Consider the following 25,982-nt stretch of genomic DNA (forward strand, 5'->3'; position numbering starts at 1 on the left):
GACTATACAAGTGTTATTTTGTACATTTTACATTAGATCATGCAAGCATAAGGGTAATAAATAGTACGATCATGATCCTTACAGAATGTTAGTTTACTAGTGTGGGTTGATTTTATAGGTCTCTTCATTGATAGCTAATACGCCGTTGTAAAAGTGTTTACAATCAATTGATTAACCTTCATGATAGATATGATAATAATTTTACTAGCCATAACATGACTTTATACCACTTCATAATGTTGTAAATCAAGTTATTCTATACTTTATGGATTAATTTATTAATTATACGATCTTTTGTTATCATATCACTTCTCACTTTTAAAGTATTGAGTATTGACACAATACTTTGAAAATATTACTCGCAATATTATACTTCGTAGGAGTTTATTACTCCGTAAATTAATAATTATGCGGCATTTATAATTTTAACTACAAAAACAACAATCGGTCAAATCCAATGACGTTTAATCTCAAAGATCAATTGCAATTACTTTGTATCATCATAAATGTATAACTAATAAACTACAACAATTGTAATACGTTGACTGTACTTTTCATCAATCAATGAAGAAAATCTTGATCGAGGACCTCCTCTTCCCACTTTCAAACAGTTAATAGACCAAAATTTCAAAATTGCCTACTGAAAATAGACCAAGACTTAAGATTTCCAAATGAATAGGCCAACTCATCTTGTTTGGGAGTACTTTATTTTGAAAAGAATTTTGAATTAGAGTACAAGTTATATTTATTAGGTCTCTCGACACAAATCTTAGTTTTGCAACTTCTAATCAATACCCAGCAATTTTGAAAATAATGGATTGATTCTTCTTTCTCCCAATTAACATCAAAGAAGACTGTGCTGCAAAAAAAAAAAAAGTAAATTGAAAGTCAAAATTTCTGTTTTCATTAATACTCGTACATGGTTTAAAATATGGATGGAGTAAAGTTTTTGGAGAAGAAATTTTCAAGAATCTTACATACTCCATGCAACACTACAACACTTCCCTTCTTAGGCCATAATCTTTTGAATTAAATTGAATTAAACTGAATTGAGATGAAATGAACTGAATTAAAGATAACCCTTTAAGATTGGGGCCTTATACTCATAATCAGAAGTAATTATATAACCAATATTGTATGAACAACGGCGTGTGTATAGACCACTTGTACAGTTGTACTATATACTCCCAAGGTCTCTAAAATTATAGTAATAGAGCTGCTCACTATCAATCCATTAATCACTTCTTTTGAGTTTTGACCAATCATTTCACTAGAAAGCCTCTTTTCCTAATTTTGTTCATGTGCAACATAGAAGAACAATATACCACATAGTTTCTCAAAAAAACAAACAAACCACATAGTACCTCGAAATGCTAAAATCTTCCCATAATAAGCTGAAAAAAAAAAACACTAAACCCTACTAATAAAGTTGATTAAATTTGTCTTAAGAGATAGAGAAAGAAAGCGAGAATCTACAGCAAAGAGTTTGATTTCACATTAAGAATTCAAACAAAGTTTACTAAAAATAAATAAAAATAGAAAAAAGCGTTGACTAAATATAGTACTAGGACTAGTAGTGGTGTGTATAGCACAGTAGCATTTGGTTTAAACTTGACTGCCACCTAACCATTGACTCAAGTCGCTACTTGCGATGAATGCGCTGCTCAACGTCTCACCAAACCCCAACAAAAATAAATAAATATAAAATGGACTTGACATGTCATCAGTCCAGCTAATATAAGGCCCAGGCCCACAAAGACACGTGTTAGAGGTTGCGTTGACTACCGTCCATGAAATTCAACATTTCTATGCAAAAAGATTTAAAATGAATGATTGTTGATTGATGAGACACCGTCATCATACGGCCTTGATATAATCAGGATTCTGATAATCAACTGCACCAAATCATATCATATCTTAGGCGTAAGAATCTATCTTTGAGAGTTTGAAAGGTTTAGATTTCCATACTCATCCCTCTCTTCACTTTCATTGCTCAATGCAAGTTTTTCTTGAAATAAATTGAGACATAAATGGAGATATAACAAAATTTTCAAACTAGAAAATGATTACTCGATTGTTTTTGTGCATAGAGCATACATGCATATGCATGTTTGTTTTTTTGACCTTACGGGTAAAATTATTATACTCCCCTATCTCTTAATTACGTGTCCGTTTCACTCTATTATGCGTTGAGTTATACTTTTTTAAAAACACAATCTCGTGTCAAATATTTTGAACTATTGTTTAAAAATACATTTCTCATAATACTTGCTATACAAACCCTAGTTCTTTCTCCTCCTTCACGAGCTTCGACCATTGTGTTATCTCCGACCTCTTCTTTGCCTCTTTCTTATAATTCATGTGAGGGAGACATTGTACGAACTAAGAAGCACCTAATTATATGTGAACCTTCATAAGGAAAGTGTTATTAATTATTTTTGCACTCAAATCAGTTAATCTCATTCATGTATTGTTAAAAAGTGTATTACTTCCTCCGCCCACAATTATGTGCAACAAAGGGGTATTATTCCTCCGCCCACAAAAAAGGGATATTCTTTTATTGCACATAATTGTGGACGGAGGAAATACTTTGTAATGTATCTTTATTCAAGATTATCTTCTATATGAAGCAATTTTAGAAATACCTCGTATTCTCAATTTCTTATGCATTACTACAAATGCAATCTAGTGTAAAACTTATTTGCTAAAAAGTAAAACTAATTCTAATGAGTCAAACAAGTTGAGTATGAGACACATGAGTTTAGAGGGTTTTGAAGTTTAGATTTTAATGTGTTAATTCCAATTACATAACAAGAAAATGACAATACTTTTTAAGAACAATATAATCTATTAACTATTACTAAAACAAAATGTTGCTGACGTCATCACTGTCTACATGTCACTGTCATAATAAAAATTTTCCCGCCAAAATGTAAGGATGATGTCATCTTCTTTTTTTATTTTTTACTTTTTTTAGCTACCATATTTAGAAATTTTGAATTAAATATTAGAAGGTTCTACATTGCAACTACAACCTATCAATTTATCCTTAAAAAATAAAACAATTGTAAATAACACACTAATAAATGGACTCATACATTGAAATATGTATTAGGCGATGATTTTATATAAACCATGCATCGCACGGGTTCTAACCTAGTATATTAATATATGTTTCACATAGCCACCAAAACACACATACATACGAAGTACTTCTTAAATATACTAGATAAATAAAGATAGTGAAAATCCAGAATATTATAACCGGTTATTTTCTAGTAATAAGTTGTTATGATGTGATCAAATCAATGGATTGACTCTTGATCGTATCATGCATAGACATCCTCTTCGTATAGTAATAATCAAGGGTTAATAAATGGGACCAATATAATATTTACAGGGTCCATATTATTATTTGTACAAATAATCCAAAGTTGTCAAAGATTTGGGAGTGTTTGGCAATATGTGTAGCATCACTAGCATGGGATTTAATTCATTCGTGCAGATCATTCATATGGTGGGTAGTCCAATTTATCGGCGGAATTTTAAATAATCGACCTTAGTTAAGAGGCGTCGTATATGCATGTTATCAAAGATAAATTTCACGTGATTATATACAATATACTTCAATACTTCAATTCCATGACAGAAGCTAGAACCTTGGTTGATTTAATCCAATTATCTGAATTGTCCACAACATATAAATAGAGGGACTAGATTCAAACTTGTTTGAGTCGATTTTATTATGTTAAATTCATAATCTAGTCGTCAAACACTAACTCTCAAGTCCTACTTATACAACAAAGTCATATTGGCTCTACTGTCTAAAAGTCATCCTTCAACAATACTTTAACGTTTAAGACTAAAATCTCATCGACTATTACTCCATATAATGATATCGGTCCTTAGCAAACTAAAAAAACAGATCACTTAAATGTCACATAATTATATTCCGATGGCTCAGTGGCCAGTAGCATGCATCACTTTTACAAATTTAGGAAAGACAAGGACTGTAGTGATATTCTAAATTAGACAAAATTACAATCAAGTATTGTTTTCTCAATTAACACAATTACTCAATTATTTACGACACTTTCGGTACTAGTAATAATTGCTTGACAGCAAAATAAGTTGGACCTCAATTAGTTTTCATTCATGGAACCTATATGGGATACTTCATTACTACAGGATAACTATGCAACAATTTGATTAGAAAGTGGGGAGTTTTACATCATGGAATGGAATGTGATACTTCCTTTGTCTAACCAAACGATCGGCTTCTTAGAAAGTCAGAAGTTACACGAAATCGAGCATACTTACAGGTTAGCAATAAACCATAACAAGCAATGATCTTTCACTAACCACACAGGCAATCAATCATTAATCACAATTGCCTAAAATTAATTCAAATTAGAATCTTCAATAATGGAAAATTCAGGTGATTTACGTATATGATTTTGGTTCTACATGGATATGTGGTGGAAAGGAATTGTGCCGAAAAGCAGAAAAGGTGAGTTTAGTGGATTGTTGCCATATCAGGATCAAGACCGAGGAAGGCTTTCCAAATCCTTAATGGGTACTGATTTTTGCAAAGTTCATCAAGGTTTTGCGGACAAGATTTTTTTGGTGGTTGCCTGGCCTCTATTGGTGCGTAAAACAAATGTGCAAATGAATAATGGATAGCACCCAAATATAACTAAAATATAACAAAAAGATTTCCACAAATTTGTAAATTTACATTTCAATAGGCTTTCCTCTTACAAAAGGTACCAAAAAGATTAAAAAAAAAAAAAAAAAAAAAAAAAAAGCACAAGTTATTCCACTAGAGCTATGCTTAGTTGAATAGTCGATTGACGGGCAAACATCCAAAATGTAAAGTTTCCAACGACCATGATCCAGTCAATTTCTCTAAGGCCTAGATAAAAGAAAATTATGCTGCAGGATGGTCATTGGTCAAGGATTTGAAGCAGGATGTGAATATAGTTCAAAGGACATCTGAAATGAAGTTCAAATGGTCCACAAGGTTTAATTTTAGGACCATTTTGAGGTCTACTAAAGGCCGGAGCAATACGCTTAACTAATTGCTCAACAAAGGGTCATAGAAAGAAATATTTTTTCATATAGCTTTTTTTTGCTTAACTGGAATTATTCTTACTCATAACTTATTTCAATCAGCCAAGGAAAATAATGGCTAAGGCCTTAAGCTAGAGGTTAAATTATAAAAAAATAAAAAATATAAGGCCTTAAATAGTAAACCTTTCAAAATAAATGTTAGTGGAGGAAAAAAAAAACATATCACAATATCACTATAAATAGTCTTAAATCTTAATAGATCTGATAGGAGCTAAAAAGTTCAACTCGTGACTATAAATAGGTTCAAAACAGGGATATTAGGTTCAATGCCAAAAGAAGTTTTTCAAATTAAAAGAACATACTCTAACAACCTATTTGGCAACCAATTATAAATAGTAATAATGAGAATGAAGTTAATTGTAATTTAACAAGTGAAATAACATCCATATATCAGAAATATATATAAGCTCATCCTCAAACTTTTGTTTTCCTTCATATATGTCCATTACCACCCGATATCACTTCCATATATATGGTATGTATAATAATGTAAATTTGTGAAGAAAAAGAGACAATTTGAGGTTAATTACGAAGTATTACCATGGCCCATGAGAATGGATATTAAGTCTCTCATACAAATTTATATACAAATTTATTCTCAATACCATCATTTAATACAGAGTACTACTTACCAAATAGGTCGTGAGAGAAAAAGGTTTTCAAAAAGACTAGAGAAACCGGGCTATATCCGTTAAATCATCCAGAAAATAAAATTAAAATAAACAAAAAACGAAAGTGGAAAAGTGGGAAGAAGAAAGGCAGTCTGGCACCAACCGACAGTATTTCATTATTTCTTGCTCGGTCTAGTTGCATAATGATAAACACATTAAGCAGCCCAACACAAGTAATTAAGAAAAAACCTCAGTTTGATGATGACTAATACTACGTAGAAATCTTAGGACTTTTGCTACTTTTTAAGGTAATAGAACTATAGGGAGTAGAAAGGGTACCACTGTACCAGTGGGCGGTGGCTGGTTGATCTCAGATTTACCAACTATAGTTTCATCAGTTTAGATTACACCAGGAAAAACATCAAAAAAAATTCTAAGCTAAAAATATCGATGACCAAACTGATGAAACTATACCATCCGTTTTTTAAGCCTGGAAACGGATGGTATTGAGTTTTCAGGCTAGTTGAAGGTATTGTCGTAATGCAACTCCATCCCCAAACTTGTCCATCTATTCATAAATTTTCATCACTTTCATATCATAAATTTTCAGAATGTAAATCATACATAATTTAGCAATCTCACAACTTGAATCTTAGGAATCACACATGATAATCATATGGTAATTAATCTAGTTCCTCGTTATCATAAGACCGTTGATACAGCAGCCTTCATATTGCATAGAGTATCTATAGCAAAAGAATGTTTCACGTTATACTATAACTCTATAAGACATTCAATACAGCAAACTTCACTCATTTCAGGAGTACAAACAAATCCACATTAAAGGGTCCAGTCCAACAGTTAGAAACTAGGAAAGACCAAATTGGTTAGCAATTAATTAGAGATAATATAAAAAGTTGATTGAGGGAAGGAGGAAGTGAAAGTGATTCAGATTACATAGATCTAGATAAATAAAAAGTTCGAAGGTAGCTAAGTTGAACCTCAAGGATAACTAAAATACGGGACCCTTGCTTCAGATCAGATCAAATCAAATCAAATTTACATTTATCCACAAGTTGGTTCAAGGTGTCCATGTAATGCTATGGCAAGAGATACTTATACCACCAAAAAGAACAATGAAGGATTCAGGGAGAAAAAATTCATAAGATAAAAGTGCCCTCCTCAATCATATAAATACTCAATAAAAAAAAAAACTCAAATAATTTGGCATTTTTTGGCTAATAGGCCCAAGAGAATAAACCAAAAACTAGAATAGCCTCATCAAAAGAAAAGCTCCCCTCCTTTTTAATTAGTCTAAAAAAAAGTAGCTAAATTTTTTTTGGTCATTCCAAGTGCATGCAAATTAATCTTGCTTTCTCATACTTAGACATATTACTACTTCCACAAATGAGATTATGAGGATGCTAATTAGATTAGTTGGTAATGAGTTGAGATCAAATCTATTCCACACTAGGGTATGGATCATAGACCAAAATAAAAGACTTCTCATAACCTCCTTTTTGCCCGCATACAACATTGTACATGCATTGCATAATCAGCCAAATAATAGAATGCAGAATGCATATAATAATGTTTCATCACATATAATACTCGCCATTAAAAGGCACACGTTCAATACGGAGTAGTTCATATCTCAAAAGGATTAGCATTAAAAAAAAATCCCTTAGTATTTTAATTCCACTTCATATCTTTTCGAGTATCATGTTTGGCCTTAGAAAAAACGTATTTTTTCAAGTTAATCAGACACATAATAGAATTCAGAATGCATATAATAATGCTTCACCAAATAGACAAATATAATACTCATAACATTAAAAGACACATTCAATACGTAGTAGTTCATATCTCAAAAAGATAAGCAATAAAAAAATTTCCTTAGCATTTTAATCCACAAATAGATCTAATAGCTACATCTTTTCAAGTATCATGTTTGGCTTAAGAAGAAACGTATTTTTTCAAGTTCCACATTATAATACTACTAAGAGCACATATTTAAAAAATCAATTTTGTCATTCTCCCATGAGTCCCATCACAATTTTGGGTAATCACTATAAATTACAAGTAAAGAATTTCATTTAAGATTCCCACCACAAAATATGATAGTATTTAGAGATTACCGACCCCATCCACGTCCAACAGCACAAAACGCAATTGGACCCACACCCCACCTACTAATAAACTTTGATGGAGAAAATAAATGCTTACGTTATACCTGCTGAATGGAATTGTCACAATATCGCACTCTCCCTCACACTAGTGCAGAAAATTTTAATGCAGATAAACGTGCACAACATCATATAGCACTAATCAGCTTGTGTAATAAAGCAAAAGTTTTGGAGGGAGTAAATGTTCAAAGCAACACTAGGATATCATTTTTCACAAATTCTATAGCAAAATCTATTACATAATCGCGTTCATCAGTTATTGAACAAGCCTTTCAGCATTGGCTCTACTGTTGCAGAAGAGTCAATTTATAGTTCAGCAGAAGAGTCGATCTACAGCCCAAGACTTAACCACCCCCACCCTCACCCCGCCCCTTTTTTCAAAAGTTTAATTATAAAGAGCAGTTCAATGAAAAAAAAAAAAAAGGAATAACAGAAGAAAGGCATGGTACTTGCTCTACAGCTTCAGAAAGTAAGGCCAGTCCAATGTATAATCTACTAGCTTGACATATAAAATGGCAATAAAATTCTCCTCTACTTTAAAAATCAATAATAAATATGTTGGCACCCAATATAATACGCAGAAACAAAAACCAACTATGAAGAGCTAAGAATTCCTTAGAAATTGTAAAAATCTACTATCCAACTCAACATATTAACATATAATTCCATGCTGAAATTCAAGTTTTTAACAATTTTTCTCAATATAGAATTTGTAGAGCTTTTCTACTGAGATTTGATTTCTCAATTTCTTTTTCAATATACTACTTCCTTTTGTCCCAAAATAAAGATTATCTTTATTTTTGACAGACATATTAAGGCTTGTCATGTAACATTGTAACTAATACGCTTTTTAGTACTCTATAGATCAGCCTATATTATAAATATCAATAATTCCAAACAGCCAATCATTAAGGGGATATATTTAACAGTAATACCTCGAAAAGGAAAGAATAACTTCATTTTAGGACATTCCAAAATAATAATAGGAACTTTCTTTTAGGACATAACGAATAATTAATACTCATAATACACAAATTAGGAAGGGCATGAATTCTTGCTAGAAGAGGACGGCAATCTAAGTACCATTCTCTCCAGTGACAATCAGACAGTGGACACAAGGAGTCATCAAAAACTAATCCTAACAATGGCTCCTTGATAACTACCTAAGCTTTTCAACCCTTGTAAACACAAAGGTTATTTCATCTATTATCTACTCATTAATCATGATAATCATGACCCTCAAATATCGATTCTTCAGGAAGGAAAGGCCAAACACTAAGGTTGCATACAGGTACATATCACGAATGTCACTATCAGAGGCTCCTTAAAAACAACAAGTAACATATATTAAACCCAAAAACAGGAATAACAGTGATAAAAATAGATCCTATTATGCGACAAAGTCCTAGATTCCAGGAGCCATGGCATCAATCAGTAGTGTTCAGACACTTGTGTTCCTCAAACAGACAATTACACAATATTCCAAAATAACATCAGAAACAATAGAATTAATCACATCCTTCACCCTCAAATATGAGCACAAAAAACCAAAGAGGCAGAGTATGATAAAACAATATATTAGGCATCATTAAAAGCCATATCATGCTAGATCTAATCTTTATATAATATGAATGCTTAGCATACCTTTTGAATAAAGCAAGTGGTCCAGTCCTAGTATTTTGAGAGCTTGATATCAGCTTATAAAGGATTACTATTTTTATCTGGATTTTTCCTTTGTGGTGGTTACAACACTAGCTGCACAAGATAAGGAGTGGCATAAATTATTCAAGATAAACAATAATTAAGTTGAAGAATTACATGATATTCCACATCTGATCACGAACAAGGCCAGAGATAAAGCAAACCAGCTAAACAAACTGATAAACAGGCAAAAAACAAGAAGTGGCATCAGCATTATATTATTATTTTGTCATATCAGTTATTACTACTTCGTATCTTTCTGAAGTATTTTTGTGAGGAGGGTTCAAGAGGCTGGGAGAGATCAATAAATAATAATGCAGACGAGTTTATCTTATCTTTTGTGGTTTGTAGTCAAAAGAGTCTCTTTTGGCTGCCTCCTCATACCAGATGCGTTAAAATTCAAGGTTAAGTTATGAGTCACACATTCACACTCCATGTGTGATTAATACATCATGCTGGTTCATCTTCTTGAAATCAATTTCACTCTCATTCCACTATATTGATCCCTAAAGATATGATAGAGCATCTAATTTTAGAGCTGGCAAAAGCTGACATGAACAAGACACACACAAAAAAAAAAAAAGCAAGTTAGTGTTATGGGTTTCCGAGTCGTTTAATTAAACTGGTCAACACGACATGACACGTTTAATTAAATAGGTCGAATTAGTGTTGAGATTTCCAACACGAAATTGACACGACTTATCCCACCTAAGACGAATAACAAATAATTTAACATAATTTCAAAATCCATACAAAATCTTTAGTACGAGCCAACTTTATTTTATTCGACACAAATCGGACACAAAGAAAAAGCAAGTAAGTGTCAAAGGTTTCCAACTTGTATAACTAAGCAGATGAACATGATATGACACGTTTAATTAAACAGGTCATGGGTTAGTGTTGAAGTATTTCAACTCGTTTATCTTTGACACGAACACAAAAGCAACCCGATACGACATGTTTGTCAATTGTATCTAATTGATTAATGGATCATTCTTTCAACACTATGACAAATACAGTGCTAGCATCCCTACCACAAACAAGGTATTGGAAATTATGCCAATGGCTTATAAAAATACCATATCCCATATAGTGACATCTTCCCATCTTACAATTTCACAGTGCTTCCTTATAGTTGCCTAAGTAAATAATTTCTAGAAGAGAAAAGAATATTGTAAGCTCCTACGAAAGTAATTGTAACTTTGTAAGCCATGGAGATCCACAGCTTTTCTCTGTTTTCAACCAAGTATCTCAATTCCAGATCTCTAACAATAATTGAAAGTTAAGGCACATTCGAAGAAACTAAAGCACAGGGGTTAGCAAGTAATCTAAAAAGGGAGAAAAGCATTTAAATTGGAAAGCAATGATAAATACATTGTAGACAATAAGCAAGTCAATTTAGAGCTCTTCAATTACTAGTTATCACAAACATTCACAAGCACCAAAAACAATATCAATCTTTTTTTTTTTTTTTGAATAACTAAAAAAAAAAATGAAAATTTGCTATTCCATAAGAGTACACCTAGGCACCTAGCTCAACGCAAAATCATCCAAATTGGGAGCCTTAACATAAAGAAACATTTTATGAATCCACTTAGTTAATATTATCTCACTAGAAACTTTTAAAACCACACATCAGCCGTCAAATAAGATTATCGAAAGCAAAGAAATTAATTGTCTATCTTTTCCTGGAATTTTAAATATTATCTCAGTTTCTAGATGAAACTGCTACAACCCCAATCATCAATATACTTAACCAAGGACATAAGTAATCAGAGTAGTAGTATCTTTGTCATAAAAGAGGACGGCATCACATCTACTCATAGAAATTGCAGTGCTTGAAAAAGCATTTCATCTTAAATGTTCAGAGCTATGTGTGTGTGTGTGTGTTTTTTTTTTCCTCTTTGCATGGAGAGCTATTAGATGTGAATTTATAGCAAATATTACTGGTGCAGAACAAGAAAAAAAATGCAGAAAAAATCAGAATAAAAGTTATTAAGTACATTAATACCTCTGTTTTACTAGTTGTCATAATTGACCATAAATGCATAAACATTGAGAAAGTCAAAAGACCAATAAAACTATAAAGTACGAAGTGATGTTGTAAGGAATAATGCTTCAACACATAAAGAGAAAGATTGTAACTATGGTAGCAACATTAAACATCTCAAATAGAAAAATACGACAATCATAGTGAAACAGAGGGAGCATATAATTATAAACAAAATAATTAGATGTAATGGAGGAAGAATGACTACTTTCTGGTGGAGAAGAGATGAGAAACAAAAATTAAAAAGGAAGGAATTAAATAAAGCTGACCAATCTCTTTGTACAAGGCCTCTACAAGCCTACGCATATACAACTCAAAATAAAACCAAGAGGTTGGATATCAGGGAACTTTATCATTGGTATACAATATTTGTCTAATTGTCTTCCTAAACAATCTTTAACCAAATTAAAAGTAAACAAAAAATGATAGAGAGACTAAGAGGCTGAAATATGGAGAAATATTATCTCATGCTCATTCCACACTGCATGAACCAAGTACTTCTACTTCCCAATCATTAATTGTTTACATTTCTTAATCAATCCAAGCACTAGATTCTCGAAGGAAAAAAAGGAAAGAAAGAAAATAAATAATATATAGGCAATACTCTTCGTCAAATCATCAATTCCTTTATGATAGTATATTAATGAATGTAAATCTAATTCTAATTCCTTTCTTATTGCTTTATTAGATGTTTAAGATCATAGCATCCTTCACATAGTAAAATGTAGTTATCAATATATACCAGCTCCATTAGGATTAAGCATGGTATATCGATAATCACATAAATATCTGGAAACTTCAAAACAACTTTCTTCACTACAAATTCAGATAATCTATCAATATACTTAAGAAACTAAAACTTAAGAACATCATTGAATTATAAGCTTCCATAGCTTGTCATTTCCATAATTGCAATCATTTAAAAGATTTATCAAATTAAAAAGGAATACTATTTTCTCTTTTAAGCAGAGAAAAGTCTACTGAAAAAACAAACTATCAGAGATTAATAGAGTAAATACTACTTTTAAGCTTTTGTCTTTATCTACTTTTCCTTTATCCCCAGCTTCATATGGGTGGCCTCCACCAAAGTCAAGGCATGCCAACAGCACATCACAATTTGGATGGGTAGGGCGCTGATCTACCAACTTCATAAAAAAAAGTAAATACCTTAAAAAAAATGACGGACACCAAAATAGATTTCCAGTTTTAGTTATTCCTTCAAATTTAACTATCTATTTTATATGATTAGAGTGACAAAATTGACAATGCTTTTGCTCAGATAAGTCAGAGAATAATTGTCAACTTGATTCTTTCAATGTCTCATCTAGAGCACAGGACTGGTGTGCACAAAATCACCCCCAACCCTCCCCCCCCCCCCCCCAATTTTTTTTTTTTTAAAGAAAAGGTAAAAGAAAAACTGAAAAGCTAGCAACATGAAACAAGGAACTAAAAAAAAAAAAAAAAAGGTTGTACAAACTACAGAGGCGACACTTAAAATTGCTGTACTTATGCATAAGCGTGACAATCAAACCGGTTCTAAAACAAATAATAACACTGTGACTTAATTTGAGGTTATACAAACTACAGACTTACAGAGGCAACACTTAAAACTGTTGTATCTGACTTCCTAACCGGCATAAAAACAAGTAATAGCACTATGACTTAATATGATGAGAACAAAAGCCAATCACATTAATAGCAATATATCAATTCTTCTAAAGATAAATTAATTTTTAGTGGCTTACATCACATGCATAAGTTGCCTATCAAAAGACAAAAGTGTGGGGAACACATGTAAGGTGATGATAAAATTCAGCATTTTCTTATAATATCAAGATTATCTTATAAGTTTTAAATATTGTAAATCGTTTAATATAAATATTAGTAGTATGTAGCAGGCTCCCCATGTATCCATAAGACCATTACTAGGTAAAACCAATCTTAGAAGAAGTTGGAGCAAAAGAAACTAAAACGTCAGAATGGTTCAAGAAGAAATCCGGAAAGGTCCATGGACAGAACAAGAAGACCTTCAACTGGTCTGCTTTGTGGGATTATTTGGGGACCGGCGATGGGATTTCATAGCTAAAGTTTCAGGTTTGAAGGTGGCGGGAGAAAAATGATAGGTATGCTTGTTTGAAGAATGGGGACCTTTTACAAGGAGCATCCATTTTAACCACAGTTTTCTTGTAGGTTTGAAAAGAACAGGTAAGAGCTGCCGCTTACGATGGGTAAATTACCTGCATCCAGGGCTCAAAAGAGGAAAGATGACTCCTCATGAAGAAAAACTTGTCCTTGAACTTCATTCTCAGTGGGGAAATAGGTATGTATTTCAGTATCCAACAGTAAAATTTAATAATTCAATATCTAATATCAACAAAATTATATATACATAAAAGTTCACAATCAAGCATTAGCTCAACAATTGTTAAGTTTACCTTCTGATTCCATGCAGATGGTCACGGATTGCCCGGAGATTACCGGGGAGAACTGATAATGAGATAAAGAACTATTGGAGGACACATATGAGGAAGAAAGCACAAGAGAAGAAGCGAGAAACATCTCCATCAACATCATCATCAACAACTACAACTACAACTACATCAAATTTCTCCACTTCATCAAACAATCAAGCAGTGAATTCAAAAACTGCTACTGAGACAACAGAAAGCTTTGACAGCACAGTAGTTCCTGATACATCAGCTCTGCAAGGAAAGAAATATCAGAAAGATGAGAGCGGGGAGGAAGAAATTTATTCCATGGATGATATATGGAAAGACATCACTTCAGAAGAACCAATAAAACCAGTTCTTGATGGCTACCGTGAAGGAAGCAATTTTTCTTGCTCACCAATGGTTTCTCCTTTATGGGAATATTGTCCAGACACACTATGGAGAATGGATGTAGATGAATGTAAGATGTTTTCCCCCCCTGATCAGTTTGTTCCCAGTTGCCAACAAAAGAACATGTCATTAACTGGTTAATTTAGCGTAATTATATTATCTATGTCAAAATAGGTAATATCATGTCAATGAAACTTTGACCTGTATAGTAAGGGCCCATAATAGAAAACTTAGCTCTCTTTCACCACCCATAGTCCAATGAGCATTGTAACAATATACATCTAGCCCTTAGGTAGTGCCTATTTTCACTTTCTAGTTCCTGGTTTTTGTATGAGTTCCAATAAGTTGTATGTGCCTTGAAAACAATGTATCATAAGCATATCACTTATGTTGAAGTTGAAAGAGAAAGTATATTCATGTATTCCACTATCACCCTCCAAAATTGTATCTTCTTTCCCCTTGTTTGTGTATGATATGTGCGTGTCCAATTACTTCAATATGTCACAAATGACAAAAATAACAATGCCACAATAACAGTTCTTTATGCTTGGGCATAAGAGAAGTGGAAATAAAAGAAGAGATGGATCATATTCTTTGTTTGAATAATAGTTATGGAAGAAACAGAGATGACATGTCCTTCAAATACATCCTCTTAGAGCATATAAAGCCATGAAGTTAGTACTTAACCTGCCTTCAACTTGACCCTCTCTTTCCATCCCCTTATTTCCCTTATTCTTTGTTCAAATTGACTCATTTTTTCACTCTATAAACAATAATCATACATGGATGCATGGTTTGAAAGTGGCAGCCAGAGTTCCTACAAATTGAGAAACAATCAACCAGTTGGTAAGCATTATGTTTATTATGAAGTGATTGTGTGATCTTTTAACGGAATTTCATTAAAAGGATGTACAAAACATCTGATTCACTTAGTTTCCTACCCCTGCTCTTCTTTAGGGTTGGTTATCTTAGTTCTAAATTCTAATTCAGGCTTCATACTAGTAGTTTCATACTTTCATTGAGCAATGTGACAGTGTTAACAATGATTTTCAACAAGATGATTTAATACGATCACTGTCAAGAGATACAAATTTGGAAAAAGGAAACAAAAGATTCAGAATAGAAAGATGAGTAAATGAATATATTTTCATATACTGGCTGAATCTGATACAATTTTTTTCATGTTAAAAAAAAAATAAAAAAAAAAAAATCAAACCTTTCAAAAATTAGTAAAGGAGAGGTAAACATTAAAAATTAATTAATTAATTAATTAAATAATTAAAATTGTGAATAGCAGAGATTGGAGCCTTATTTTAAATTACACCCAAGTCCAATTTAATTCTTCATACATGCAAATCATCATAGTCTAAAAAAATAAGTGTTTCATCAAATGGAAAAACCTGACAAGTGTTAATGGGAATGAGTTTGTATATAAATTAATAAATTTTTAAGAAAAGCCCTATGTCAATGCCAGTTTCACCCCCTCTTATTCTTCATAAATTTTAAATACCATATATTATCACTCAAGGGGTAATAGCCATGATTGGTGAAAAATTACAAATTTAGAGACGTGATAGCAATACTATGTAGGGCTAAGCAAAACTACCCAAAAAACCGAAAACCCAAAAATTCGATCCGTAACCGTTCCGAAGATCAGATAACCATAACGGTTCAGATACCCGTTCCGATAATTTGTTATCGGGTATGGTTATTGGATATTATTTTAAAATTAACGGTTACCCGATTTGATCCGATAAGCAATTATTTGTTTTTTTTTCCTGCTTAAATCTATTTTTCCAAAATCTAAACTCTTACTTTACTTCATAATCACTTTATAATATCAATGATTAGTAATATTATTAATACTTTGGTCTAAGATCATGTAGTATTGTTGTTAATTAGTGTTAAATGATATTATAATAACTACATTATTAAGTTTAGTTATCATTATTGGATATTTTATTGGGTACCCGATAACCAATCCGAAAATTCAGGTACCCGGATTTATCGGTTCGGCTTATGGATATCACTTTCAATGATATTGGTTATCAGTTATCCAAACCATTAGTATTAACGGTACGGATACCCATCCCATGCTCACCCCTAATACTATGGACATTAGGAAGATACTTTCTAATCGAACTTATACGTCAATTTATTCATGTTTTCACCTGCCAAACACGTTGTAAAGGTTATTAGATCGGATTTCCTTAAGCTTCAATATTATGTGATGGTGTTTCCCCACGTATGGAATTAAGGCTTTGATTGATTGATTATGTGATGGTGTTTAGAATGAGTAATGCCAAGTCATTTATAATGCCTAGGCAGGAGACGCAAAATCCATGACAAATGTTAAAAAAAAAAATTAAAATAAATAAAAAAATTAAACTCTTTGATAATGGTTAAGACAAAACCACTACGCTCTTGTTTCTACCAACTTCATTACTAAGGCTGTTGAAGATGATATAACAGCACAAAGTGGTTTAAAAAAGAAGCATCCTATGTTCCACAGCTGCAGTAAAGAATTTCTGGCTGGGTACTCCATTCAAAGTTCCTTATGTCTTATAGTAAAAATGTGTTAAAAACACGATACTTCCTCCTTACTCATACATAAATTTAGCATATTATCGTAGCATAGCAAATAGCCTTTTGTGTAATCTATGACAATCACTTTATTCTTTGTCCACCTAATACTATTATATTAAGTACCAACTAAAACGAAATTTGGAGTAAACAATTAAAATTGGAGTGATCTTCTTTTCACATAAGAATATATTAATTCTAAACCAACGTAGTGTCTCAACATGATATCTTCGTAGTGGTTCCGGTAGTCAAGCAAAAAAAAAAATAGTGAAATTTGAGCCAAAATAAAAAACTTATCAAAGAATGCCCCAAGAACACACGCACACACGCAATTAAAAAAAACAATTCCACTTTGATTAGTCAACTGTAGTGAGAATATTAACACAGGAATCTGAATAGAAATAGCACACATAAAGCTTCAATTCCTCCTTTGAGCTGGAAAAGTAAGCAAAAAAGCCATTTTTCCCTTTAAAGAAGCAAAACTTATCTTCTCTACATAAAAAAAAATAGTATACTCTATTCTTTACATACTATTCCCATCAAGCATCAACTTAGCAAACTGAAACGACTTAAGTCACGTCTGATAAGAAAAGATAACAATGTTGATAACTCGGGACCGCAATGGCGCATAAATACACTTAATGACGACAAATGATGGCGAAATTTGTGGTTTTACGTGTTTCGGCTGAATTATATTCCAACTACAAATCATTTGTTCTTCATAGATCCCTATCAATTTTAACTAGTGGTTTCTAATCATGATTCCGAGATTATGTTCTGCATTCTACAATCACAGAAACATTGGACTTTCCTAATGCAATACTATCTCTTACTCCGTATTATTTAGTAGGCTAGTAGCTACCCCACTTCCTTCGTCAACTAATTCGGGAATTTCAACCTAGAAAACTCCAAATTTTCATGTAAATCCCAATAAATTCACATAATTTTAATTAAAATCGAAGTTTTAACAACAATTGTAGTAAACACAATTATAAATACCTAAAAAAACAACGGATTGCAGATTTACAGAAAATTGTAAAGTAATCGTCATAAATTTGAAACTACCTTCATCAAATGAGCATAATTCACCGATTTAGGACGCCATTGTAGAAGTCGCCACTAATTAAAATCTGATAATCAACAAAAAAATTTGAACAATTAATTGAAGATTGGAGGAAGATTAAAGGAGGAGAGAGAGAGAGAGAGAACGTGAAGGTACCAATGGCGCGAATATTTTAGGGCTTGATCGACTCGATGACATATTGACATTACAGAAGCTCCCGCGTAAAGGTTTTTCGGTTGAAATTTGGGTGGGTCTTGTTTTTTGTTTTACTGCAAATAGAAAATTGTAGAAAACTAGAAATAGTTTACCTCGTAAATTGTACGAGCACTCCACATAAATACTCGTCCTAGTTTTTTCTAGGTTAGGGCCGGAACATCTCACATGTCCTCTTAGGCTATCGACTCGAATTAACGAGTTAGGCACGTTTTTTCACTTTTAAAGTGTCACTAGTAGACTTTGATTCCACAACCTCATAATTATAAAATGCAAACTTTTTTTTGCTTGGTTCTAGTACTTCATACATGTGACGTTAATACTTAATACGTTATATATGTAACGTCCAAATGCATAAAAGTCGAATCATATCAAAATTTAGACACTAAAATTAAAATAACATTAATAATAAGGGTTTTGTTGTATTTTGACTGGATAAACGTGTATTTGAATTATTATGATTATTATACCCCTTCCATTAATTTTTTGATTGTTACTTTCGGATTTTCGTAGTGAGAAAAAGGAACTTTAAATACTCTCTTGAAAAACTTTTGTTGGATATGAGAAAAAACACACCCATGTAATAAATTGTTAGATTTGATTCGATGAGTAATTTCAAAACATTATTTCTTCATATATTTTTTTTATAGTGTGTATGTGAAAATAATAATGTTTAAATTTTAAATACATGTATCGGTAACTGCATAGAAAGACATCAAGTGAGACAAACAAAAAGAATAAGTCTAGTAAAGTCTTATCATGAGTATTCAATTATTCATAATTCCTATGTTTATAATTTTTTGCCCTATGTTCAAATTTTACTTACCAATTAAAGTTTGGTCTAGTCGTAAGGTTTGTCACCTCACAACCAAAAGGTTACGATGGGATCAAATTCTACTAGAGTCAATTTAGAGTGGGAATTCCCTTACCATTTTCCCCCACTCACAAAGAGTCTAACTCGCTAACCCGAGTCGGGTTAACCCATGAAAGGTTCCAACCCGGTAGGGCCCTTCTCCTTACCATAAAATAAATAAATAAAGTTAACTTAGGGATGACTTGAAAAAGAAGAGAAAATGAGGCAACTAGCTAGAGAGGAATTAAAGAAGTTAACTTAGATAAAATGATTTTTGTTGTTGTTGAATTTTTATTTTTATTTTTGACAAGAGCAAATGTATTCATTAAATCAGAGTTTACAACCTGTAGAACAAGAACTTAAACTTAAACTATGGCTTTTAACACTAAAGTCGTTACAACAACTTTTGAAATTAAAGACAAAAATAAACTTGAATTGGCCGGATAAGTCGCAGATAAGGGACTCCTTATAAACCAAGGAGCAAAAACATACTACATTCCATGAAGAGAGCAACAGAGGGGATCGAAACTGTTTGACCATGGCTAGCACTTCCTCACCTGGCGAGATCAACTCATCACCAAGTAAGGTCATCAAACGAGTCACTTGAACTAGTGACCTTCCAATCAATAGCTTTCCTTGTTGGCAAGAAAGCTTTGACAACGTTGAGGCTCGAGAAACCCCAAAACAAAGTTTGGGCGTCTGCTTCAGATAATAAGAATCAGGAGTAATGACCAAAAAATTCATTACATCCGAGGAAAGAGAAACCAAACCCATACCACTCCAACAACATACACACTTCACCTTAGCCAAGGCCAACTTCTTGTTCAAACCCCCAACAACCGCACCTGTAACTTCTCTTACCACAGTAAACACCCCACTGTCCGTAACAAAGGGGCTTAACTCCCACTGCACACAACCATCCAAAATACTATAGCCAAAACAACTAAATAGCCCGGAAAACAACCAACGGGGGATAAAACATACCATCACAAAAACTAAAGCAAGTAAACTCTGATAAATACTAAGAACAAACATACTTAAGAAATGGAACAAACTAGAGGAGAGCACCGTCCAACCCGACAACCCAAAACCACTTACACTAGGAACCTCGAAACCCTAGCCCTAACTTCACCGTTTCCGTCACTAACTACTCTTGACGGCGGCGTTAGACCTAGCCCTCCAGTGCAAGGACCCACGAAACCCTAAACCTAACTTTACCGTTTCCGTCACGGTCAAAACTACCGATGACCTTTATGACGGCGGCGTTAGGCCTAGTCCTTAGGCCTTGTTTCACCGGCGGAGAGACCCTTTGAACAAACACAAACCTTCCACATGAAGGTGGGCAACGACGACGGAGGGGGACGATCTAACCACTCCCTGAGAACCTTCGAAACTTAGAAAAGGCTCTCACGACGACCCTCGCACGCCCAATACAAGAAGAGAGAAGAGAGGAGACCTCGCCGGAGAAACGGCTGCGGCGCCGGATCTCCGGCGAGCCTAGGTTTCCGGCAGAAAGTTCTTTGGAGGAGGAGAGAGAACAGAGAGTTTGGGGGATGAGAGAGAATAATTTTTAGTTAACCTGTTGTTGTTGTACTTGCTTGTCATTAACTTCATATATTAAATGTTGTACCTGAAAATTTGAACATCTATAGCAACAAGGAAAGCGATAGGAAACTAATTTGCTGGGAAAAATCTTAATCCACTTAGAATTGTGAAGGGTAGATTATGCATCTTACATAAAAATATATAGAGTAGTTGATAATATCATTAAAACAAAGGTTTATAAGCTAAGTGTAATCTAATTCAATGATAAGTACACATGTTTTTTTTTTTTTTTTAAAAAACAAAGAAATTTGTTTTCTTTTAATAATATCGTTTAAGTTATGATAAAATTAGGTGCACTTGTTATAAAGACAACTGGTATAATACAAACTTATCAATCGATGCATAATTTTAATCAAATAACACTTTAATTGTCTTTCAAAACTATACATAAAAAAATAGTAGTTTGAAAGTATATACACGACCCAAATTCTTCTTCCTTCATACTTCAGAACATTCACAAAATATGATACGGAGTAAAATTATATATTCGTAGTTTTTAAATAGCATAAAAATTTAAATGAAAGTAAATGTAGTCCGTACTTTGTTTCACAATAACTGATGCCCAAAATGTTGATATTTATTTATTTTTGATGGGAGATATGGTTGGTATTATCCATTTGTTACTCATAAATTTTAAAGCTTACCTCCCAAAAACACAAAAAAAAAAAAAAAAAAAAAAAAAAAAGCTTTCTCACCAAAAAAATTGCAGTATTTACCAGAAAAATCCCCAGCTCTGAATTTCGCAATTTTTTTTAGCAACAATGCCTCGTTTGTCCAATTTATACCTCTTCACTTACAATTTTGCTCAAACTATTGGTTGGTAATTCCTCTACAAAACCCTTCATTTTACTCTACAGCAATCATCAAAGTTTGTTATGATTATATATTGTAATGCATGAAATATTTTCATTTTTCCTAGCACTGCATATTATAATTAATCGTCTTCTATTATTGCAGGGCAGTTGCATTGATACAAATTTTAATAGGGTTTACTTCCACTAAATCTTTCAATGGGGCCTTTGCTTCTTCTGGGCAAATAATTTGTAAGTACTTTTTTTTTTTTTTTTTCTAAATGCATTTTTTCTGAGTTAATTACATTAAATTAATTTGATTTTTGTGGGTGCCAGGTTTATTGCAAAAAGCTGCATTCTTGGAAGTTATACATGGAGCTTTGGGTATTGTTCTTCTATCATTTTCTTACTAAGCTAATATGTTGTTATTATGGCTGTAGTTTTTACTCATTGTTTAGTAATATCTCAGTTTCACAAAGATGGCTGCACTTTGAATTATTTGATTATCGTTATGATTTGTTTGTTCTTGATTTTGTTAGATTTGTCTCAACATGTATTTTCGACATATGAACTTTTTATTATGTTTTAGAGATATTAATGCTAAAAGATTTACATGGGCAAATTTGAAAATGTAAAGTGTAACCATCTTCATGAAATAGAGGGAGTACTACTTTGGTCGGATTTAGTTGTCATAGTGCTGATTTGAATCGTACCATTGACGTGACAATTGTGTTTAAATGGAGCGAATATTATAGGAGTATGTAGTTGTGTCTCATGGTAGTTGCACGTTTCATTTCTGTGGTAATGACAGGTATTGTGCCAAGTGGAGTGTTGTTGCCTCTAATGCAGTGGGGAGGAAGAAGCCATTATCTTCTGGCAATTGCTGGGAAAATTGTTGAGGTTTTAGCTTGACCCCCTTGTATACATCTTTTGAGCTTCATTTAATTACTTACTACCAACGGAGGTAGTATGTGTTTACATGCCTTTTATTCAATGTTTTATGAGGGAGGTTCTAATTGTGAGTTACTACTTTTTGAAAATCTTTGCAGTTACAAACGTCTCCCTCCATTTTCATAACGTTTGTTGCCTGGAGCATCAGTGAAGTGAGTTACTTCAACTTATCTCATCCATCTAAATTTTCTGCTTGAACCTGTGTTCCAAGCCCCCAAATCATTTTTGGACTAAGGCTTTGTTGTTATTGTTGTAAACTGTGTTCCAAGCCATATACTCCTCCTACACAACTTGTCATTATATATGGAGTGGAACTCTTCACTTTTGTTACGAATCTGCATTGCTAGACTAGACACAGTTGAATCAACCTTAACACTTTTTAGTTTACTCCATTGGCTTGAGAAGACCACTTTAAAGTATTGTTCATTTCACCAGAGTCTAAGAGAAGAGAGGGGGGGGGGGGTGGAGGGTGGGGGGATCAAAGTTTTCTAATAAGTTCAATGAGTTTAGCTAAAGATTGAGCTAATAAGTTCTTGACTAATAAGCTTAGGTAGTTTAGTTCAGAGCTTATAATTCATCTCCCAAAAAATAAGGTGCTACAGGTCCATTTTATGCCCAATAAGTTTTTTGGGCTGTTAAGTACAGTTTTGGTTGATGAGTTAGCTGAATTTAGATAAGTTCAATTCAGAGACTCTAGCAGTTTTCAGGTAAAAGAACAAGCCTTAGATTGGTGTATCTTTAATTATGCTTGAAACTGATTTTCTTAGGACATTTTTATTAGCTACATGCTCATAGCATTCTTTTATCTGTCCAAATCCATAATATCTACGAATAGACATCAATGTACAAATGTTGGCCAATCTGTCTTTAAATAGGAGTACTAGGGATAATGTAGCTGGCTACTTTGTGTGTCTTAAATTATGCTTACTACTTTACTAATAGAATAGGAGGTATAGGACCAACAGGTTCTTGATTCTTTCCAAAGGGGGATCATGTTCAAGGAACTTGACAAATAAATGTTTTGTCTAATTCTGAATCTTTGGGATCACACCAGTTCAAGAATCCTTGACGTGTAGATCATAGATTAAGTCTTTGACAATGTTGGTGATGCTGTTTTGAATTGGGAGGAGTTTTGTGATGTAAAAAGGAACTGACAGGAGATGCACTCAGTTGTTTTAGGGATAGTTAAGTTATTATCAATATTCAACTGTATATGGCAGTCACAACCACTATCAGAATAGATTAGCAGTATCACCTCAGCATCAATGCTGGAGGAGCATTAGCATTTTTTAGACTTTTGAGATTCCTCAGAAAGATGCAGAATCAGATTCTTGTAAAGTGGTACATGCTATTTTCTGATGCATTCCTATAATTGCCTTAAACAAAAGCCCCATAGATTAAAAAAGAGAAGGCCGGTAAGATAGAATTTGACACTTGTGAATATAAGAAGAGATCAGAAAATCATTCATGGATGAAGCTTCTTGACTAACTTGAAGGGACTTGTGACTCTGTAGTTGTTTTTCACAAACTCTTGATGTGTTTGCCCTAAATTAGTATCTCAATTCGCAGTTCATTATATCCTGTGCTATAGTTTGAGACCTTTACTGATTGATAGAGTGTAATTGTAAGACAATCATAGAATAATATTTAATGTAATCAAAGTAGGATGATGAAAAATCTTGTAGCATAGACCAAAGTTTGCATGTGAAACATTTACACTGGGATGGATTATGCTAGGCGTCACTGTTAAATCATCCTATAGGACCTTAAACGTACAGTTTTGCCTTGTTATCATGCACTTTTTACTTGATAAGGGCATAAAGGTTAGATTCAGTGAGCATTCAAATGCTCATTCAGAGGCTTTGGCTCAGCTTTATTTGAGTTCCTTTGATGATCTAATATTTTTGGTTTTGCAACTGTTGCTGCCATTACACATCCATTCATCACCTGTTCTAATTTTTCTTTGGTTATTTCATTTGGGAATAATCTAATGCTCATAATTTATACAGATAATTAGGTACTCGAACTATGCATTGAGTTGTATAGGAGATTGTCCATATTGGTCAACTTATGTCAGGTTTGCTCAATTCCTTATATAAAGCTCTTGCTTTCTGTAGATAAATGTGTAATCACTTGCAATTCTATTGCCAAGTATCTAACTATCCTTGTTCATTTGAACAATTGCCTATGTCAGGTACACTGTTTTCATCCCTCTGTATCCAGTGGGAGTTGCTGGTGAAAGTAAGTCCGCCTTTCATATCACTGTATTGGCTATTTGGCTTTCTTTTCCTTGTATGTTTAGTTTGTAACATGATATAGAATTGTTTAGCTTCTTTTGTATTGTTGCTGCTCAGCTCATTCCTTAAGTGTGCGTAAAGTAGTTGTTAATAGTGTTGATTTTCATATTTCAGTGTGGCTCATGTACCAAGCACTTACTTACATAAAGGAGAAAGACCTTTACAGAGATTTTTTCAGTGTCCTCCCTTTCAGCTATCACACTTTTGTTCAGGTAATTCATAACTTGCTTTTCAATATGCTATGATGCTCTTCTTTAATACCAGGTTGAGGCATTCCTACTCTACTGTGGGCCTGACATGTTTTAACCATCTTCTCATGCTCTAGTTTTGGTTATAGCCTCAGGGCATAAAATTTGTAGTGTCCAAACACTTGGCATTTAAAATACGAATGTTTTACTTGGTTACAATCTAATTGTTTTATACCTTGTTTTGGTTTCCTAGCAAGCAAATTACCAGACTAAATGTTGAATTACTTTACTTGTTCAGTGCACTTTTGCACATTATTTCTTTAATATGAAGTATGTAACAATATCATACGAAAGGCCATTTGTTTATGTCTAACACTAAGATGATCCTTTTGTTTGTTAGGTTGTTCTTCTTTGCTACCCTCTTCTTTGGATGAAACTTTACCTGCATTTACTGAAACAAAGACGATCTAAGTTGCGCAAACATCATGAGAAAAAAAGAGAGTGAGCATCTTAATGCAGTCTCTGCAATCTCGCAATGGATTAATGGGTAGAATTTATATTCTGTATGTATCTCCAGTATTATCGATGCTTGATTTATTGAGTTTAAACCAATAGCTCTCTTTCTCTCAGCTGTTTCATATATTCTGTTCTATGCAATAAGTCTGAATATATGTTTCTAGTTAAACTTTCTGTCATTGTCAGCCTTCAGTTAAGAATTAGTACCTTAGGTCCTTAGGTGCTGATGTACATTGCAATATTTTTTGACAAAAAGTTAAAAATAGTGATGCTCATGCCTACCTTCATAATTGTCAGTTTTTGTGTTGGTTCTTCTTGAATATTCTGTATTTGATACCAATTCCACTTTATAATACCCTTTAGTTGAATATATAACATTATCTAGCTTCTCTTCCCTAAGG

The 25,982-nt window shown here is 33.0% G+C and overlaps 2 protein-coding genes and 1 long non-coding RNA gene across 3 annotated transcripts; 2 read left to right on the forward strand and 1 right to left on the reverse strand.

Moving 5' to 3' along the window:
- Positions 1–364: 364 nt before the first annotated feature.
- LOC110688481 lies at positions 365–14,208 on the reverse strand. The gene is made up of 3 exons (XR_002504603.1): positions 14,117–14,208; positions 9,575–9,685; positions 365–859 (listed from the first exon to the last, which is right to left on the reverse strand). It is a non-coding gene; the product is annotated as an uncharacterized LOC110688481 (long non-coding RNA).
- Positions 13,539–14,953, forward strand: LOC110688480 (transcription factor MYB48-like). The gene is made up of 3 exons (XM_021865237.1): positions 13,539–13,804; positions 13,872–14,001; positions 14,134–14,953. The coding sequence occupies exons 1-3, from the start codon at positions 13,798–13,800 to the stop codon at positions 14,660–14,662; spliced, it is 666 nt and encodes a 221-aa protein (XP_021720929.1). The 5' UTR covers positions 13,539–13,797; the 3' UTR covers positions 14,663–14,953.
- Positions 14,954–20,315: 5,362 nt separating this feature from the next.
- LOC110688483 (very-long-chain (3R)-3-hydroxyacyl-CoA dehydratase 2-like) lies at positions 20,316–25,871 on the forward strand. Its single transcript, XM_021865240.1, has 9 exons — positions 20,316–21,658; positions 21,796–21,881; positions 21,966–22,013; positions 22,441–22,529; positions 22,679–22,732; positions 24,590–24,657; positions 24,775–24,821; positions 24,992–25,089; positions 25,466–25,871. The coding sequence occupies exons 1-9, from the start codon at positions 21,600–21,602 to the stop codon at positions 25,568–25,570; spliced, it is 654 nt and encodes a 217-aa protein (XP_021720932.1). The 5' UTR covers positions 20,316–21,599; the 3' UTR covers positions 25,571–25,871.
- The last annotated feature ends 111 nt before the right edge of the window (positions 25,872–25,982 follow it).

This window comes from Chenopodium quinoa, unplaced genomic scaffold (genome assembly GCF_001683475.1).
Source record: "Chenopodium quinoa cultivar QQ74 unplaced genomic scaffold, ASM168347v1, whole genome shotgun sequence".
Lineage (NCBI taxonomy): Eukaryota > Viridiplantae > Streptophyta > Magnoliopsida > Caryophyllales > Amaranthaceae > Chenopodium > Chenopodium quinoa.

Coding starts and splice junctions, on each gene's coding strand:
- LOC110688483 (XM_021865240.1), top strand. CDS start 21,600: ATGCCTCGTTTGTCCAATTTATACCTCTTCACTTACAATTTTGCTCAA. Junction 22,014..22,440: donor AGTTATACATGGAGCTTTGG/GTATTGTTCTTC, acceptor TGGTAATGACAG/GTATTGTGCCAAGTGGAGTG. Junction 24,822..24,991: donor AGTGGGAGTTGCTGGTGAAA/GTAAGTCCGCCT, acceptor TTCATATTTCAG/TGTGGCTCATGTACCAAGCA.
- LOC110688480 (XM_021865237.1), top strand. Junction 14,002..14,133: donor CATTCTCAGTGGGGAAATAG/GTATGTATTTCA, acceptor GATTCCATGCAG/ATGGTCACGGATTGCCCGGA.